General features: G+C 37.3%; 1 protein-coding gene across 1 annotated transcript in view; it reads right to left on the bottom strand.

The window, feature by feature from the left end:
- lrrtm4l2 (leucine rich repeat transmembrane neuronal 4 like 2) overlaps positions 1-19,147 on the bottom strand; it is a gene marked incomplete at both ends in the record, with an annotated part of 43,040 nt that extends 23,893 nt beyond the window's left edge. Inside the window, 2 exons of the mRNA XM_079826360.1 lie at positions 17,397-19,009; positions 19,126-19,147. Of these exons, the coding sequence (XP_079682486.1) occupies positions 17,397-19,009; positions 19,126-19,147 (1,635 nt within the window). The remainder of the gene's footprint in view (positions 1-17,396; positions 19,010-19,125) is intronic.
- Positions 19,148-21,908: the final 2,761 nt, after the last annotated feature.

Genomic DNA, 21,908 nt, shown 5'->3' with positions numbered 1-21,908 from the left:
ATCATAAAAGTGCACCCATCCATCATAAAAGTGCATCTATCCATCATAAAAGTGCATCCATCCATCATAAAAGTGCATCTATCCATCATAGTGCATCTATCCATCATAAAAGTGCATCCATCCATTATAAAAGTGCCCCCATCCATCATAAAAGTGCATCTATCATCATAAAAGTGCATCTATCATCATAAAAGTGCATCTATCATCATAAAAGTGCATCCATCCATCATAAAAGTGCCCCCATCCATCATAAAAGTGCATCTATCATCATAAAAGTGCATCTATCATCATAAAAGTGCATCTATCCATCATAAAAGTGCCCCCATCCATCATAAAAGTGCATCCATCCATCATAAAAGTGCATCTATCCATTATAAAAGTGCCCCCATCCATCATAAAAGTGCATCCATCCATCATAAAAGTGCATCTATCTATCATAAAAGTGCATCTATCCATCATAAAAGTGCATCTATCATCATAAAAGTGCATCTATCATCATAAAAGTGCATCCATCCATTATAAAAGTGCATCTATCCATCATAAAAGTGCATCTATCTATCATAAAAGTGCATCTATCTATCATAAAAGTGCCCCCATCCATCATAAAAGTGCATCCATCCATCATAAAAGTGCATCTATCTATCATAAAAGTGCATCTATCCATCATAAAAGTGCATCTATCTATCATAAAAGTGCATCTATCCATCATAAAAGTGCATCTATCCATCATAAAAGTGCATCTATCATCATAAAAGTGCATCCATCCATTATAAAAGTGCCCCCATCCATCATAAAAGTGCATCTATCCATCATAAAAGTGCATCTATCCATCATAAAAGTGCCCCCATCCATCATAAAAGTGCATCCATCCATCATAAAAGTGCATCTATCTATCATAAAAGTGCATCTATCAATCATAAAAGTGCATCTATCATCATAAAAGTGCATCTATCCATCATAAAAGTGCATCTATCATCATAAAAGTGCATCTATCATCATAAAAGTGCCCCCATCCATCATAAAAGTGCATCTATCATCATAAAAGTGCATCTATCCATCATAAAAGTGCATCTATCATCATAAAAGTGCATCTATCATCATAAAAGTGCCCCCATCCATCATAAAAGTGCATCCATCCATCATAAAAGTGCATCTATCCATCATAAAAGTGCATCTATCCATCATAAAAGTGCATCTATCCATCATAAAAGTGCATCTATTATCATAAAAGTGCATCTATCCATCATAAAAGTGCATCTATCCATCATAAAAGTGCATCCATCCATCATAAAAGTGCATCCATCCATCATAAAAGTGCATCTATCATCATAAAAGTGCATCTATCATCATAAAAGTGCATCCATCCATCATAAAAGTGCATCTATCCATCATAAAAGTGCATCTATCCATCATAAAAGTGCATCTATTATCATAAAAGTGCATCTATCCATCATAAAAGTGCATCCATCCATCATAAAAGTGCATCCATCCATCATAAAAGTGCATCTATCATCATAAAAGTGCATCTATCCATCATAAAAGTGCATCTATCCATCATAAAAGTGCATCTATCCATCATAAAAGTGCATCTATCCATCATAAAAGTGCATCTATTATCATAAAAGTGCATCTATCCATCATAAAAGTGCATCCATCCATCATAAAAGTGCATCCATCCATCATAAAAGTGCATCTATCATCATAAAAGTGCATCTATCATCATAAAAGTGCATCCATCCATTATAAAAGTGCATCCATCCATCATAAAAGTGCATCTATCATCATAAAAGTGCATCTATCATCATAAAAGTGCATCCATCCATTATAAAAGTGCATCCATCCATCATAAAAGTGCATCTATCATCATAAAAGTGCATCTATCATCATAAAAGTGCATCTATCATCATAAAAGTGCATCCATCCATCATGAAAGTGCATCTATCATCATAAAAGTGCATCTATCATCATAAAAGTGCATCCATCCATCATAAAAGTGCATCTATCCATCATAAAAGTGGCCCCATCCATCATAAAAGTGCATCCATCCATCATAAAAGTGCATCTATCCATCATAAAAATGGCCCCATCCATCATAAAAGTTTATCCATCCATCATAAAAGTGCATCCATCCATCATAAAAGTGCATCTATCTATCATAACAGTGCATCTATCCATCATAAAAGTGCATCCATCCATCATAAAAGTGCATCTATCCATCATAAAAGTGCCCCCATCCATCATAAAAGTGCATCCATCCATCATAAAAGTGCATCCATCCATCATAAAAGTGCATCTATCCATCATAAAAGTGCCCCCATCCATCATAAAAGTGCATCTATCCATCATAAAAGTAAATCTATCCATCATAAAAGTGCATCCATCCATCATAAAAGTGCATCTATCCATCATAAAAGTGCATCTATCCATCATAAAAGTGCATCCATCCATCATAAAAGTGCATCTATCCATAATAAAAGTGCATCCATCCATCATAAAAGTGCATCTATCCATCATAAAAGTGCATCCATCCATAATAAAAGTGCATCCATCCATCATAAAAGTGCATCTATCCATAATAAAAGTGCATCTATCTATCATAAAAGTGCGCCTATCCATAATAAAAGTGCATCTATCTATCATAAAAGTGCGTCTATCCATCATAAAAGTGCATCTATCCATCATAAAAGTGCATCCATCCATCATAAAAGTGCATCTATCCATAATAAAAGTGCATCCATCCATCATAAAAGTGCATCTATCCATCATAAAAGTGCATCCATCCATAATAAAAGTGCATCCATCCATCATAAAAGTGCATCTATCCATAATAAAAGTGCATCTATCTATCATAAAAGTGCGCCTATCCATCATAAAAGTGCATCTATCCATCATAAAAGTGCATCCATCCATCATAAAAGTGCATCTATCCATAATAAAAGTGCATCTATCTATCATAAAAGTGCGTCTATCCATCATAAGTGCATCCATCCATCATAAAAGTGCATCTATCCATAATAAAAGTGCATCCATCCATCATAAAAGTGCTTCTATCCATCATAAAAGTGCTTCTATCCATAATAAAAGTGCCCCCATCCATCATAAAAGTGCATCTATCCATCATAAAAGTGCATCTATCCATCATAAAAGTGCATCCATCCATCATGAAAGTGCATCTATCCATCATAAAAGTGCCCCCATCCATCATAAAAGTGCATCTATCCATCATAAAAGTGCATCTATCCATCATAAAAGTGCATCCATCCATCATAAAAGTGCATCTATCCATCATAAAAGTGCATCTATCTATCATAAAAGTGCCCCCATCCATCATAAAAGTGCATCCATCCATTATAAAAGTGCATCTATCCATCATAAAAGTGCATCTATCCATCATAAAAGTGCATCTATCCATCATAAAAGTGCCCCCATCCATCATAAAAGTGCATCCATCCATCATAAAAGTGCATCTATCCATCATAAAAGTGCCCCCATCCATCATAAAAGTGCATCTATCCATCATAAAAGTGCCCCCATCCATCATAAAAGTGCATCCATCCATCATAAAAGTGCATCTATCCATCATAAAAGTGCATCTATCTATCATAAAAGTGCCCCCATCCATCATAAAAGTGCATCCATCCATCATAAAAGTGCATCTATCCATCATAAAAGTGCATCTATCCATCATAAAAGTGCATCTATCCATCATAAAAGTGCATCTATCCATCATAAAAGTGCATCTATCCATCATAAAAGTGCCCCCATCCATCATAAAAGTGCATCCATCCATCATAAAAGTGCATCTATCCATCATAAAAGTGCCCCCATCCATCATAAAAGTGCATCTATCCATCATAAAAGTGCCCCCATCCATCATAAAAGTGCATCTATCCATCATAAAAGTGCATCTATCCATCATAAAAGTGCATCTATCTATCTATCATAAAAGTGCATCTATCCATCATAAAAGTGCATCTATCCATCATAAAAGTGCCCCCATCCATCATAAAAGTGCATCTATCCATCATAAAAGTGCATCTATCTATCATAAAAGTGCATCTATCCATCATAAGTGCATCCTTCCATCATAAAAGTGCATCTATCCATCATAAAAGTGCATCTATCCATCATAAAAGTGCATCTATCCATCATAAAAGTGCCCCCATCCATCATAAAAGTGCATCTATCCATCATAAAAGTGCATCCATCCATCATAAAAGTGCATCTATCCATCATAAAAGTGCATCCATCCATCATAAAAGTGCATCTATCCATCATAAAAGTGCATCTATCCATCATAAAAGTGCCCCCATCCATCATAAAAGTGCATCCATCCATCATAAAAGTGCATCTATCCATCATAAAAGTGCATCTATCCATCATAAAAGTTCATCTATCCATCATAAAAGTGCATCTATCCATCATAAAAGTGCATCTTTTCATCATAAAAGTGCATCTATCCATCATAAAAGTGCATCTATTCATCATAAAATTGCATCTATCCATCATAAAAGTGCATCTATCCATCATAAAAGTGCATCTATTCATCATAAAAGTGCATCTATTCATCATAAAAGTGCATCTATTCATCATAAAAGTGCATCTATCCATGATAAAAGTGCATCCATCCATCATAAAAGTGTGTCTATCCATGATAAAAGTGCATCCATCCAACATAAAAGTGTGTCTATCCATCATAAAAGTGCATCTATCCATCATAAAAGTGCATCCATCCATCATAAAAGTGCATCTATCCATCATAAAAGTGCGTCTATCCATCATAAAAGTGCGTCCATCCATCATAAAAGTGCATCTATCCATCATAAAAGTGCATCTATCATCATAAAAGTGCATCCATCCATCATAAAAGTGCATCTATCCATCATAAAAGTGGCCCCATCCATCATAAAAGTGCATCCATCCATCATAAAAGTGCATCTATCCATCATAAAAATGGCCCCATCCATCATAAAAGTTTATCCATCCATCATAAAAGTGCATCCATCCATCATAAAAGTGCATCTATCTATCATAACAGTGCATCTATCCATCATAAAAGTGCATCCATCCATCATAAAAGTGCATCTATCCATAATAAAAGTGCATCCATCCATCATAAAAGTGCATCTATCCATCATAAAAGTGCATCCATCCATAATAAAAGTGCATCCATCCATCATAAAAGTGCATCTATCCATAATAAAAGTGCATCTATCTATCATAAAAGTGCGCCTATCCATCATAAAAGTGCATCTATCCATCATAAAAGTGCATCCATCCATCATAAAAGTGCATCTATCCATAATAAAAGTGCATCTATCTATCATAAAAGTGCGTCTATCCATCATAAGTGCATCCATCCATCATAAAAGTGCATCTATCCATAATAAAAGTGCATCTATCCATCATAAAAGTGCTTCTATCCATCATAAAAGTGCTTCTATCCATAATAAAAGTGCCCCCATCCATCATAAAAGTGCATCTATCCATCATAAAAGTGCATCTATCCATCATAAAAGTGCATCCATCCATCATGAAAGTGCATCTATCCATCATAAAAGTGCCCCCATCCATCATAAAAGTGCATCTATCCATCATAAAAGTGCATCTATCCATCATAAAAGTGCATCCATCCATCATAAAAGTGCATCTATCCATCATAAAAGTGCATCTATCTATCATAAAAGTGCCCCCATCCATCATAAAAGTGCATCCATCCATTATAAAAGTGCATCTATCCATCATAAAAGTGCATCTATCCATCATAAAAGTGCATCTATCCATCATAAAAGTGCCCCCATCCATCATAAAAGTGCATCCATCCATCATAAAAGTGCATCTATCCATCATAAAAGTGCCCCCATCCATCATAAAAGTGCATCTATCCATCATAAAAGTGCCCCCATCCATCATAAAAGTGCATCCATCCATCATAAAAGTGCATCTATCCATCATAAAAGTGCATCTATCTATCATAAAAGTGCCCCCATCCATCATAAAAGTGCATCCATCCATCATAAAAGTGCATCTATCCATCATAAAAGTGCATCTATCCATCATAAAAGTGCATCTATCCATCATAAAAGTGCCCCCATCCATCATAAAAGTGCATCCATCCATCATAAAAGTGCATCTATCCATCATAAAAGTGCCCCCATCCATCATAAAAGTGCATCTATCCATCATAAAAGTGCCCCCATCCATCATAAAAGTGCATCTATCCATCATAAAAGTGCATCTATCCATCATAAAAGTGCATCTATCTATCTATCATAAAAGTGCATCTATCCATCATAAAAGTGCATCTATCCATCATAAAAGTGCCCCCATCCATCATAAAAGTGCATCTATCCATCATAAAAGTGCATCTATCTATCATAAAAGTGCATCTATCCATCATAAGTGCATCCTTCCATCATAAAAGTGCATCTATCCATCATAAAAGTGCATCTATCCATCATAAAAGTGCATCTATCCATCATAAAAGTGCCCCCATCCATCATAAAAGTGCATCTATCCATCATAAAAGTGCATCCATCCATCATAAAAGTGCATCTATCCATCATAAAAGTGCATCCATCCATCATAAAAGTGCATCTATCCATCATAAAAGTGCATCTATCCATCATAAAAGTGCCCCCATCCATCATAAAAGTGCATCCATCCATCATAAAAGTGCATCTATCCATCATAAAAGTGCATCTATCCATCATAAAAGTTCATCTATCCATCATAAAAGTGCATCTATCCATCATAAAAGTGCATCTATCCATCATAAAAGTGCATCTATTCATCATAAAATTGCATCTATCCATCATAAAAGTGCATCTATCCATCATAAAAGTGCATCTATTCATCATAAAAGTGCATCTATTCATCATAAAAGTGCATCTATTCATCATAAAAGTGCATCTATCCATGATAAAAGTGCATCCATCCATCATAAAAGTGTGTCTATCCATGATAAAAGTGCATCCATCCATCATAAAAGTGTGTCTATCCATCATAAAAGTGCATCTATCCATCATAAAAGTGCATCCATCCATCATAAAAGTGCATCTATCCATTATAAAAGTGCATCTATCCATCATAAAAGTGCATCCATCCATCATAAAAGTGCATCCATCCATCATAAAAGTGCGTCTATCCATCATAAAAGTGCGTCCATCCATCATAAAAGTGCATCTATCCATCATAAAAGTGCATCTATCATCATAAAAGTGCATCCATCCATCATAAAAGTGCATCTATCCATCATAAAAGTGGCCCCATCCATCATAAAAGTGCATCCATCCATCATAAAAGTGCATCTATCCATCATAAAAATGGCCCCATCCATCATAAAAGTTTATCTATCCATCATAAAAGTGCATCCATCCATCATAAAAGTGCATCTATCCATCATAAAAGTGCCCCCATCCATCATAAAAGTGCATCCATCCATCATAAAAGTGCATCCATCCATCATAAAAGTGCATCTATCCATCATAAAAGTGCCCCCATCCATCATAAAAGTGCATCTATCCATCATAAAAGTAAATCTATCCATCATAAAAGTGCATCCATCCATCATAAAAGTGCATCTATCCATCATAAAAGTGCATCTATCCATCATAAAAGTGCATCCATCCATCATAAAAGTGCATCTATCCATCATAAAAGTGCATCTATCCATCATAAAAGTGCATCTATCCATAATAAAAGTGCATCTATCTATCATAAAAGTGCGTCTATCCATCATAAAAGTGCATCTATCCATCATAAAAGTGCATCCATCCATCATAAAAGTGCATCTATCCATAATAAAAGTGCATCCATCCATCATAAAAGTGCATCTATCCATCATAAAAGTGCATCCATCCATAATAAAAGTGCATCCATCCATCATAAAAGTGCATCTATCCATAATAAAAGTGCATCTATCTATCATAAAAGTGCGCCTATCCATCATAAAAGTGCATCTATCCATCATAAAAGTGCATCCATCCATCATAAAAGTGCATCTATCCATAATAAAAGTGCATCTATCTATCATAAAAGTGCGTCTATCCATCATAAGTGCATCCATCCATCATAAAAGTGCATCTATCCATAATAAAAGTGCATCTATCCATCATAAAAGTGCTTCTATCCATCATAAAAGTGCTTCTATCCATAATAAAAGTGCCCCCATCCATCATAAAAGTGCATCTATCCATCATAAAAGTGCATCTATCCATCATAAAAGTGCATCCATCCATCATGAAAGTGCATCTATCCATCATAAAAGTGCCCCCATCCATCATAAAAGTGCATCTATCCATCATAAAAGTGCATCTATCCATCATAAAAGTGCATCCATCCATCATAAAAGTGCATCTATCCATCATAAAAGTGCATCTATCTATCATAAAAGTGCCCCCATCCATCATAAAAGTGCATCCATCCATTATAAAAGTGCATCTATCCATCATAAAAGTGCATCTATCCATCATAAAAGTGCATCTATCCATCATAAAAGTGCCCCCATCCATCATAAAAGTGCATCCATCCATCATAAAAGTGCATCTATCCATCATAAAAGTGCCCCCATCCATCATAAAAGTGCATCTATCCATCATAAAAGTGCCCCCATCCATCATAAAAGTGCATCCATCCATCATAAAAGTGCATCTATCCATCATAAAAGTGCATCTATCTATCATAAAAGTGCCCCCATCCATCATAAAAGTGCATCCATCCATCATAAAAGTGCATCTATCCATCATAAAAGTGCATCTATCCATCATAAAAGTGCATCTATCCATCATAAAAGTGCCCCCATCCATCATAAAAGTGCATCCATCCATCATAAAAGTGCATCTATCCATCATAAAAGTGCCCCCATCCATCATAAAAGTGCATCTATCCATCATAAAAGTGCCCCCATCCATCATAAAAGTGCATCTATCCATCATAAAAGTGCATCTATCCATCATAAAAGTGCATCTATCTATCATAAAAGTGCATCTATCCATCATAAAAGTGCATCTATCCATCATAAAAGTGCCCCCATCCATCATAAAAGTGCATCTATCCATCATAAAAGTGCATCTATCTATCATAAAAGTGCATCTATCCATCATAAGTGCATCCTTCCATCATAAAAGTGCATCTATCCATCATAAAAGTGCATCTATCCATCATAAAAGTGCATCTATCCATCATAAAAGTGCCCCCATCCATCATAAAAGTGCATCTATCCATCATAAAAGTGCATCCATCCATCATAAAAGTGCATCTATCCATCATAAAAGTGCATCTATCCATCATAAAAGTGCCCCCATCCATCATAAAAGTGCATCCATCCATCATAAAAGTGCATCTATCCATCATAAAAGTGCATCTATCCATCATAAAAGTTCATCTATCCATCATAAAAGTGCATCTATCCATCATAAAAGTGCATCTTTTCATCATAAAAGTGCATCTATCCATCATAAAAGTGCATCTATTCATCATAAAATTGCATCTATCCATCATAAAAGTGCATCTATCCATCATAAAAGTGCATCTATTCATCATAAAAGTGCATCTATTCATCATAAAAGTGCATCTATCCATCATAAAAGTGCATCTATTCATCATAAAAGTGCATCTATTCATCATAAAAGTGCATCTATTCATCATAAAAGTGCATCTATCCATGATAAAAGTGCATCCATCCATCATAAAAGTGTGTCTATCCATCATAAAAGTGCATCTATCCATCATAAAAGTGCATCCATCCATCATAAAAGTGCATCCATCCATCATAAAAGTGCGTCTATCCATCATAAAAGTGCGTCCATCCATCATAAAAGTGCATCTATCCATCATAAAAGTGCATCCATCCATCATAAAAGTGCATCTATCCATTATAAAAGTGCATCTATCCATCATAAAAGTGCATCCATCCATCATAAAAGTGCATCTATCCATTATAAAAGTGCATCTATCCATCATAAAAGTGCGTCCATCCATCATAAAAGTGCATCTATCCATCATAAAAGTGCATCCATCCATCATAAAAGTGCATCTATCCATTATAAAAGTGCATCTATCCATCATAAAAGTGCATCCATCCATCATAAAAGTGCATCCATCCATCATAAAAGTGTGTCTATCCATCATAAAAGTGCATCTATCCATCATAAAAGTGCATCCATCCATCATAAAAGTGCATCTATCCATTATAAAAGTGCATCTATCCATCATAAAAGTGCATCCATCCATCATAAAAGTGCATCCATCCATCATAAGTGCGTCCATCCATCATAAAAGTGCATCTATCCATCATAAAAGTGCATCCATCCATCATAAAAGTGCATCTATCCATTATAAAAGTGCATCTATCCATCATAAAAGTGCATCCATCCATCATAAAAGTGCATCTATCCATTATAAAAGTGCATCTATCCATCATAAAAGTGCGTCCATCCATCATAAAAGTGCATCTATCCATCATAAAAGTGCATCCATCCATCATAAAAGTGCATCTATCCATTATAAAAGTGCATCTATCCATCATAAAAGTGCATCTGTCCATCATAAAAGTGCATCCATCCATCATAAAAGTGCGTCTATCCATCATAAAAGTGCGTCCATCCATCATAAAAGTGCATCCATCCATCATAAAAGTGCGTCTATCCATCATAAAAGTGCGTCCATCCATCATAAATGGATGCACTTTTGATACTGATTTCTGTGACCCTATCAATACAACCCATCAGTTGAGACCCATCCAGAAAGATACAATACAGAATTTTATAGATGCACACATCAGCCAGTGTGACCTACAACTCCTGTGCTTTTCTCTCAAAGTGGGACAAAAAGTCAAATTAGGTACAATCATAGCGTGCATCTTCCCCTACAAAAATGTCATGCAATTTTTGCTTAGGTTTGTGAAAGCTTTTATGAGGGAACATTTAATTATTTTATATCACCCAAAATAATAGAGTCTAAACTATTTGACAAAAACAACAACAACAAAAAAAGAGAAATAATAACACACACAGATGAGCACTGCCGCTCATTAAATGTCAAAACTAAATGCGCGATGACCCGTTACAACACAGCGCTCCAAAGAAGTGATCAAATGAATGAGTTAGTCGGAGTTAAAAGACTAGGCAATAATTGAAGGTGATGGAAAACATGAATATGTGCATTGATTTCCAACATCTGCTACTGGTAAAGGGTGAGGAATGTAGTCATACAGCATAATGCATCTAGAATAAAGAAGGCTTTGTAAAATATATTTAAGTACATAATTACTGAACGTTATGTCCTTCTCGTTCCATGATAAACACAAGGGGCCCTATCTTGCACCCAGCGCAATTGACTTTGTACACCGACGCATGTGTCATTCCTATTTTGCACCCGCGCAAAGCGCGCTTTTCCCTCCACAGAAGCACGTCGCTAAACTAGTGAATGAACTTGCGCTCCCTGGGCGGTTCAGCGCAAAAAAGGAGGCGTGTTCCGGCGCAAACAATCCCTGGTGCTATTTTGCTGTTCCATTAAACAATTGCGCCACTGACCAGAAAAAACCTAGTCTAAAGTCAGTGGCGCGTTGCGCGTTGTTCATTATGCTATTTTAAGGATGCGCATGCTTGACCATAATGTATAGCGTGCACAACGCGCATACACTTTGCTCATGTAATCTACACAGATGCAACAGTTATTTTTGCAAATCATAAATTGTTACACTAAAAAAATATTAACACATGAGATGACGGAAATCATTGTGGTGTGCCACGAAGATGTGAAAAATAGGCATAAATCTAGCTTACAAATGATTCAGGCTAATTGTAATAATTAAGGTAAGACCTGTTTGCCCAATAGAGGCAAGACATATATGTATATAAGGACATCTGACAAATTGGTTTGTCCGTCAAGAACCAGGGAAAAAAATCGACTGAAAAAGTGAAAAACTGAAAGACTGAAAAAAAAAAAAGACTGTGAAATCACCTTTACCATAATGTACAACATTACAACTTCACTTCTCTGTCTTTCACTGCTCTTACAAGCACATCAGTCTCCTCGGCTGTGAACCGCTCCTGGCGTGCGCCTGGTAAATACGCCATAATAATAGCAATCCATGATGGAACTTGCGCACCTGCTTTTACAGGGAATGTTGGATGACGCTCGGATTGGTTTATTCACGTTACGCCCAAACCACACCTATGAATAATGAAGCTACTTCAGACCAACTCATTTTAGATTTGCGCCGGGCGCAAGAGCCATTTATCCCGCCGGGAAAATAGCAACAACGCCGAGACCCGCCCACAAAGTTACTTGCGCTTCGCGCTTTGACACTTGCGTTTCAGATTGTTAAAATAGGGCCCAAGGCCTGATAATAGCGACTCACAATGTAAGTGTTGTTTCGTGTCAAAAAGGCTCAGTTTTTGTAAGGCAACCCTAGATGAGAGAACTCTGCTGGGATTGTTAGCTATGAATTCAGTTTAATTGAGGGAGATAATTATAGAGCCAATTTAAAAGCACTCAAGGGTTGTTAAATTGAATGAACTGCTATGATGGTCAAAGGATGCACTTGTTTACAACTTTTCCACATCAATTGTCAGTTTGAAACAAGGAGCAGAACAGATTCAATCCTGTGCCAAATAAACGCCTCCCAAATAAAGGAATAATTCACTTAAAACCAGCGAGTCTTATTAAAGGTGCAGTATGTAACTTTTCTGTCCGCTAGAGGTCGCCTGATATGATGTCATCGACAGGCCACGCCCTCACATGTCCCGGTTCCTCGGGTAAAATTTCTCACCATTTACTAATAGTTGGAAACATTTGGGATATTGTAAGTACTCGACTGAACAAAATGTATAACACTGGCCTAGTGGATTTTTGGATATTTTACTGAAAAAATGTTACATAGTGCAGCTTTAATTAAGTAGACTTTCCATATTAAGGAAGAGGTCATGCAATTGATTCATGATGTTCATTTTATTTATTTATTCACTTATGTATAACCTGATTGACCTGACCCATGTCGGTAGGCAGGGGGGGTTCGAACGAAGGTCCCTGCCAAAGGTCCAGAATTTAAGTCAGTTTTTTTTGTAATAAACAAGTGTTCTTTTAAGTAATGACGGCCAATAATTTGAATCCGGACCTCTGTATTTTTTCGATGTGTAGGCTAAATAATTGCCTAATATAGTATAAAACCCCTTAACTGTCGACGCCTGGCACTCTTTTTTTGATCGCCTTTTTTCGTATCATATATTTTAGTAATTATCATAAATGAGGTATCATTCGAAAGCTTACGAACTCAAAATTCATCCTGTAAAAACTGGTTTGAAATCGGACGTTGTGTTACCATGGAAACTGTACTCTAAATTCTTCTAGCGGGCTCCTCCCCCTAGTGGGCGGCGTCATGTTTCATATTACAACATTTATTTTAACTACTTTATAATCAAAATCTTTTCTAATCTTGACAAAACACATATCGTCGGAAAGGTCTAAGTCTCAAGGTTCCATATTTGGTGACTGTTTTGTTATATTTGGACATAAATTTACAGGAAAATGCATTAAAAAAACAGTCAATGGAATTTGTGATTCTATTTTTGGTACAGCGCCCTAAATCTCGCGCCCAAAATCTCATGGGGACTTCAATTTTTGTGGTATCAACTTCAAATTTGGAACACAACTTGGTTAGACATATGGCTTTGATTTTATAGTAATTTTATAGTATTTCTTTTGTAAAATGTAGATTTTATATAAAATAAAAAATATTTAGTAAAGTATTTTTTCATATACAGTAAATTTAAACTTCCATAACGTTTTCATACTTTCATATTTTGAATTGCTTCAGCAATAATCTGCCAAGTGTCTTCTTTAAAACAAGACCAAACTTAGGTCTATATATTCCAAAGCATTCTTGAATTACAGCCCTTTAAGTTTGGATAGTGCATTTTCATGTGTATTCTCAAAAAGGGGGGTGACAGGTAAGGGGTTAACATTACTTTAATGCACAGCACCAAGATCTTCTCATCTGAGCTGCCTCCGTCTGTCAACGCTCACTCGTCAAAATATTTAAGATGACCAATCAAAACAAAGTTGGCGGGCTTTATGTTCACTGAAGATGCTGAGTGTGAATTCCAGCGCGACGTAAAGTGCGAGCTCGTTAAGATGTAAAATCAAAGCCATATGTCTAACCAAGTTGTGTTCCAAATTTGAAGTTGATATCACAAAAATTGAAGTCCCCATGAGATTTTGTTTAGGCGCTATACAAGAAAAAGGCCACCGGGTGTCACACATTCCATTGACTGTTTTTTAATGCATTTTCCAGTAAATTTCTGTCCAAATATCACTTCCATCTCAAAACAGTCACCAAATATGGAACCTTGAGACCTTTCCAACGAGATGTGTTTTGTCAAGATTAGAAAAGATTTTGATAATAAAGTAGTTAAAATAAATGTTGTAATATGAATCATGACACCGCCCACTAGGGGGAGGAGCCCGCTAGAAGAATTTAGAGTACCGTTTCCATGGTAACAAAACGTCAGATTTCAAAACGGTTTTCACAGGATGAATTTTGAGTTTGTACGCTTTCGAATGATACCTAATTTATGATAATTACTAAAATATATGAAACGAAAAAAGGCGACCAAGAAAAAGAGTGCCAGCTGTTTTAGGATTGAAATGTTAAACCACCGACAAAAATAATCAGGCAAACTAATTAACTTGTGTCTAATTTCGCCATTTTGAATTGAAAATAGACTTATATAATTTAAGTGATTCATGTAATAATTAGCACCTGTCAATGTGAGAGGACAAGAAACATTAGATGATTAATAATGAATGTGTTCATATTGTGAATGATTTTTTATTTTTGTAAATATTTAACTAGCGTTAGTAGCCTTCAGTAAATTAACTTGTCTTAGAAAGTGATTCATAAAAAAATATTCTAAATATAAATTGCCCCTATGTTTACTTTCTTGACTGCTTTAGGAAGGGAAGAGACAGGGCAAGATAAGGAGGATGGGAGAAAAGGAAAGAGTGATGGAGATGAGGGGAGAGAGCAGGAATTGACAGATACACTGCCCACTGACTTGGTTTTAAAGCTATTTCTCATCCATTTTTTGGCCTTCAAACGTCTTAAAATGCACATATGAAGATCAGAGAAATCAAAATGTTCTCAGGGGAGCCCCCGAACCATGAATTAACATGAATAAACACTAAAATAAATGTTGTTTCAACCGTGGAAAGACATCATATACACCGTTTTTCAAGTTAATCTACTATAACTTTCCCGACTGCTTTGTCGGACAAAACGGCAGATTCGGCGATGTGATTGGTCAGATCGCCTGTCAATCAAACTTGCGGGCGAAGGGTGAATTAGGGATCACACAAATGTTAAGAGTGACAAAGAGTCACACAAAGAGTGACTTCAAAACCTCAAGTTTCACAACATGAAACAAAAACATGTAAGCTTAATGGTTCTGTCACGTGAATTTGGGATTTGAACATCGTGGGCAAGTTTTGGTTATCCATGCCAACTAATATACACTAATATACACTCCACACAGTGTGTATTTGGACTGAAAAGGGTGGTACGTGAACTTGGTTAGCAAATTGACATCATTGTAGTAAATAACCATGCTTTTTAGTGCATAAAAAGTCACCAAAATGCAAAGTATTTGAACCTCATAATTAGATACACAATGGAAATGGGACTGAAAAAAGTCCACTTTTTGAAAATAAAGACCCCCTTCTACTAGTCTGGCTACAGGCCTGCCTGACCTCTAACATTAATTTCTTTCACTTTTTGGTTCCTTTCAGATTAGGAGACTTTCTCATGAGCAGATAGACAGGCAGATGGTGGGTAGAAAAGTCTATCACAGGGAGCTGCTCGGTTTCCTGCCATGATAAGACATATTTAATTCTCAGTGAGCAGCCACAATCCCTTACAGTCACTGTGAACCACCACTGGTTTACTTCTTTCATCATTTTCACTAATAGTGACTCACATCCTGTGCAGTGTTAATCATAAGAGACTGTTTACAGTATAAATCTTCCAAAAGCAATTCAAACACTACCCAAAATGCAAAATGTTGTCATTATTTACTCTTTCAAAACATGTATGCTGTTATTTTTTTCTGTAGTTTTTCTTTCTTTTTAAAACCAGTCATAGTGGACATCAGGGCTTGCCATTTAACTTTTTTTTGCCCACCAGCAACTGTGGCTAGTGGTTTTCCAAAGTTATTAGCCCATCAACATCGATACCACAGGGGGCATATAGATATTTTTAATATTTTCTCATAATTTGGCGGCAGATATATTAGGCTGCTGTCACTTTAAGAGCTGACGCGCGGCTCCATTACACTGTTACACATGTGTTTTCTTTCTCAACTGTTTATGTTCACTTAAAACAGAACTGACTATGTTTATGTGAATACTCGCCGCCAAGGCTGCCATTTTGAGATTATTTTGTGTGTATTTGATAGTCCACTTTAAACATTCTACTAACTATAAGTAACTTTGCAACTACATGTCAACTAATTGTCATTAGAGTATTAGTTGACTGTCAGTAGACTGGTAGGTTATGGTTAGGTGTTAGGGTTCGGGTTAGTAGAATAAGTTGAATTGTAGTTGCCAAGTTACTTTTAGTCAGTAGAATGTCTGTTGGGGGACCAACAAAATAAAGTTTTAGTAAATATTAAGCAGACAGTCTACAAATACTCTAATGACAGTTTGTTGACATGTAGTTGCAAAGTTACTTATAGTTAGTAGAATGTCTAAAGTGGACTATCAAAATAAAGTGTTACCAAATTTGTAATTGAGTTATTAGTCATTTAAAACACTTTTATGAACCCTTTATGAAGGGAACCTTAATGTAAAGTGTTACCATTATTTCATATGCATTTTTAAAAGACTACAACTGAAACATTTTATATTATTATAAAATTCAACCAGTCAAAGTGGCTAGTAAGAGTTACACTGCTGAAATCCACCCTCATTTGGTTGGCGGGTGTTAATGTCAAGCTGTAAAAATGGCAAAACCAAGTTGTTCAAACGACTAAAGTTAGTCAAATGGACTACATTTATGCTTATTTCATGAGGGGAAGGGAGTTGCCCTTTATACAGCTCGGCAGGTATAGTCTCTGAACTATTGTTGTATGAAAAAACATTGTTGCATCAAGATTCTCCTTTGGGGATCTTTGGAAAACAATAACAGCATGCATATTTGGATCGACTTGTTGAATAAACAATGAGAGCAGTTTTGTTTTTATGTGAACTATTCTTCTACTCATGCAAATATAGGTGAGCATTTCACTCTAACGACAGGGCAAAGAGAAGAAAGTATTCTATGGGCAGTCATGCTCTTAAAAAAGTTTACCTCTGACTCCCCGATGCAGAGAATGCGTTTTTTTAGTGGTAGGTCATACCTCGCACTCTCTGGAGCCCGAGATGGTGCAGGTGCACGCCCCGTTAACCATAGAGTCCATCGTCTCTGCATTGGCATGGTTGTAGCTTAGGTAATACTCTTGCAGTTGAGAGTTGATGTTATGTTCAGGCTCTCGAGTCTTTTTCCTGCGCTTGCGTCGGATGGAGTGCTGCTGGAGTTGCCTCATGCTGTTAGGATATCGTCGCCACGACACGTAAATCACTAATAGGATTAAGGACACCGAGAGGAATAGGGCAACGCTTCCGGCGATGATCTTGTGGAAGGTCATATGCTCAAACTCCGGTTCGGGGGAGAAGGGTAGGCTGCTAGGTGTCACTGTTAGAGGTGGTAGGAATTCTTTGTCAGACTGAACAGGGAATATAACCTTTGGGGTGAGTCTTTGTATGTGGGTAACTTGGGAAAGCTGTCTAGTTGTGTTGCGTGGGGTCGTAGTGGTGGGTTTGGGGGGCTTTGTCACATAAAGAGTTGTCGTAGTAGTAGTCAAAAGAAGGGTTAATTCCGTGGTCGGTTCCACAGTGAATATCTCCTCGCACACCGAGTTGTTCTTCACTGCCTCCATGACTCTTTCTCCCTGAAGAGATTTGGGAGTGCTGCAAATAATGCTGGCGTCTCTAGTTCCCCTGAAGTTTCTCAGCCAAGACACCAGAGGGCAGATACTAGAGCTACAGTCCCATATGTTCCCTGCCAGGTTGATGGTGCTAATGGAGATCCACGACGAAACCACGTCCTGGGACACGTTACTGATCTTGTTAGACTCCAGATTGAGCGTATGCAAGTTGGGCAAACACCTAAAAATAGCAGGATCCAAAATCTGAATCTCGTTGCCCGATAGATCCAATTTCTGTAGAGTGTGCCAAGTCCAAGGCGAACCTTGGACGACTGTCCGTATGCGATTCCATTGCAGATAAAGAGCCTGCAGATTTAAGAGGCGTGGAAATAGGAAAAAGTTAATCCTGGAAAACTGATTGTGTTCAAGGTGAAGTTCTGTCAGCCTGAGCAGTCCCAGAAAGGTCGTACGAGTGATAGTCCGTAGACGATTGTAACCCAAATCTAGAAACTCCAGGCTCCGACATTCCATAAACGTACGGACCGGGATGTTTCTGATGTTGTTTGATCGCAGGTGAAGATTCTGAAGCTTGCGAAGTCCATGGAAATGCCCCGGTATCAAGTCCTGGAGCTGATTGTAGGACAGGTCAAGGTTGCGCAGGTTTGGGACGGTCTCAAAGGTGTCATTTTGCAACTGCACAATCTTGTTAGAGCTGAGGATTAGTTCCTTTAGCCGACGAAGTCCCTGGAAGGCCAGTCTATCCACTACGCTGATGGAATTGTGGTCCAGGTAGAGCCAGACCAGCTGGTTGAGGTGAGCAAACTGGTAAGGTAGCAACAGCAGGAGGCTGTTGTACCGCAAGGATACACCCTGGCACCCTAGAGAGATGTTCTCCGGGACGTCTTGAAAGGCGCCAGACTCGCAGTAAACAATCTTGCCTTCGCAGCGGCAACTCACAGGGCACATCCGCTCCCCCTTGCTGAGCAGCAGGAGAACAGAAGCATGGAGAAGAAAACATGACAGGCGCCCTTCCCAGAGTAAGGGCCCTGCGGAGAGACACAGACAGAACACAGACAGACAACATTTGAGGTAAGTTTTAGCATTCACCCAGGGAGCACAGCTTTGAGGTGAGTGGATGCACATCCATTATGCACAGCCTCACCTTTATCATCAAGGAAAACCATTCATGACTGTGATGGATGGGGAACATTCTGGTGAGTGTTTTCAAGCTATTAAGACATAATGCATGAAATCTAAAAAACGCACTGGGGACCCTCTAATTGAATACGAGGATTCGAGTGGAATTATCCATCATTTAGCGATACACCTTTTAATGCACCCTGGTTTCAGACAAAATGGAAGCGAGTGGGAAGCGAAGAGAGTGTTTTAAATGAATGGAAATCAATGAGCTTCACTTATCAGAGCGGAGCTAATCAGCATACATCTAACATATGCCTTCCGCGTGCCTTCACAATCACAAACACTGAATGCATCTTAGGCGTCACGCTAAATTAAGAGCGAGAGATAGGCGACATCGGGGTCATCCGTCACAAAGTTTGCTTGTATCATTAGCAAGGAACGCACGACAAATAAGATTCCTGCTGCTTTGCGTTGATGCTTTAACAAGCAGAGATGTGCAACTGCAATGGGGCATAACAAACGGTTTACACACTCATCAATTTTATATAATAGTGTCCTATTGGGGCAGTAAATATGTTTGGTCCTGTGGCTAAAGGCCAGTCACCCATCTCCTGCTGACTAGTTACTGGAACAGAGAGATGGCATTGAGAGCACGTCGCTACCCTTAGCAGCAGAGATCATTAGCGACATGCTCTTAATGGATAAAGAAGACCCATAAGAATGGGGTAATTCTTCCAACATGAGACTGCACAACCAGGTACGCTTTCTTATATCTGCCTCAAAAAAAACACATTTTATAAGTAATTATATGACCCATTAATACGGCACATCCTCTTATTCGATGGGAGCTGCACTCTCATTGAGATATGGATAGGTTTTGGAACATAGCTTGTTTTTAAATTGGTACAACAGGAAAAAAAAACTTCATCCTAAAAAAAAAAGACTGCATGCGAACCTTTGCAATCAATCTCCAGGTCTGGCTGTTAAAGAAATCAATGCGCAAATTAAACCTTTGAGAGTCATTAGAGGCTAAAGATTTGCAGAGCTGATTCCCTTAATGTTTTCCTCTCACTTAACTGTTTAAAATCAAGAGCAGATAAGGCTGTTTTTTTTTTTTTTAAAGCATAGCCACCCAATGTGTTCTTCATGGAGGGGAGAGTTTTTTTTGAAGCTGTAGTGTGTGTTCCTGACAGTCCACTTTTTTGATTTTCTTAGCAATTGATCTGTTTACTTCCTCGATACACAATCCTGGTTTTAAATGGATAGTTCACCCAGAAATGTACTCTGTCTTCAGAGGATATTTTGAAGAATGTCGTTAACCAGACCAAACTGACTTCCATAGTATGAAAAACAATCAGACGTCACGTGAGCCATTCTGTTTACAACGCCATATTGGCAGGCAGTAACAGCCGAGAGCAAATATGAAATGAATGTCGCCAGCATGAGTTTCAAAGTTTCAGCACGAGTTCACTGCGTACTTTAACTCAAAACACATAGATCTGTACATAGCAAAACTTTATAGATTAAACTTAACAGATCCCTATAATGGTGCTTTACACGTGTATCGATTAAGGAATCGATAGCTTTCCTGTCAGGACACCTGTTGCACCAGCTGTGCGCAAGTTACAACTAGCCTAGTGTTGAAGTATATAGACACTAAGTTACAATTAGCCTAGCTTTGATGTAAATGGACACTAAGTTACAACTAGCCTAGTGTTGAAGTATATAGACACTAAGTTACAACTAGCCTAGTGTTGAAGTATAGACACTAAGTTACAACTAGCCTAGTGTTGAAGTATATAGACACTAAGTTACAATTAGCCTAGCTTTTATGTAAATGGGCACTAAGTTACAATTAGCCTAGTTTTGATGTAAATGGGCACTAAGTTACAATTAGCCTAGCTTTTATGTAAATGGGCACTAAGTTACAATTAGCCTAGTTTTGATGTAAATGGACACTAAGTTACAATTAGCCTAGCTTTGATGTAAATGGACACTAAGTTACAATTAGCCTAGCTTTTATGTAAATGGGCACTAAGTTACAATTAGCCTAGTTTTGATGTAAATGGACACTAAGTTACAATTAGCCTAGCTTTTATGTAAATGGGCACTAATTTACAACTAGCCTAGTTTTATGTAAATGGACACTAAGTTACAACTAGCCTAGTTTTGATGTAAATGGGCACTAAGTTTCAACTAGCCTAGTTTTGATGTAAATGGGCACTAAGTTACAACTAGCCTAGTTTTGATGTAAATGGGCACTAAGTTACAACTAGCATAGTTTTGATGTAAATGGGCATTAAGTTACAAATATCCTAGTTTTGATGTAAATGGGCACTAAGTTACAATTAGCCTAGTTTTGATGTAAATGGACACTAAGTTACAATTAGCCTAGCTTTTATGTAAATGGGCACTAAGTTACAATTAGCCTAGTTTTGATGTAAATGGGCACTAAGTTACAATTAGCCTAGTTTTGATGTAAATGGACACTAAGTTACAATTAGCCTAGCTTTTATGTAAATGGGCACTAAGTTACAATTAGCCTAGTTTTGATGTAAATGGGCACTAAGTTACAATTAGCCTAGTTTTGATGTAAATGGGCACTAAGTTACAATTAGCCTAGTTTTGATGTAAATGGGCACTAAGTTACAATTAGCCTAGTTTTGATGTAAATGGGCACTAAGTTACAACTAGCCTAGTGTTGAAGTATATAGACACTAAGTTACAATTAGCCTAGCTTTTATGTAAATGGGCACTAAGTTACAATTAGCCTAGTTTTGATGTAAATGGGCACTAAGTTACAAT

The sequence above is a fragment of the Gobio gobio genome (assembly GCF_949357685.1).
Source record: "Gobio gobio genome assembly, chromosome: 10".
In the NCBI taxonomy this organism is placed as follows: Eukaryota; Metazoa; Chordata; class Actinopteri; order Cypriniformes; family Gobionidae; genus Gobio; species Gobio gobio.
Note: the sequence above shows the minus strand (reverse complement) of the source record. Positions and strands in the feature narration are given on the sequence as shown.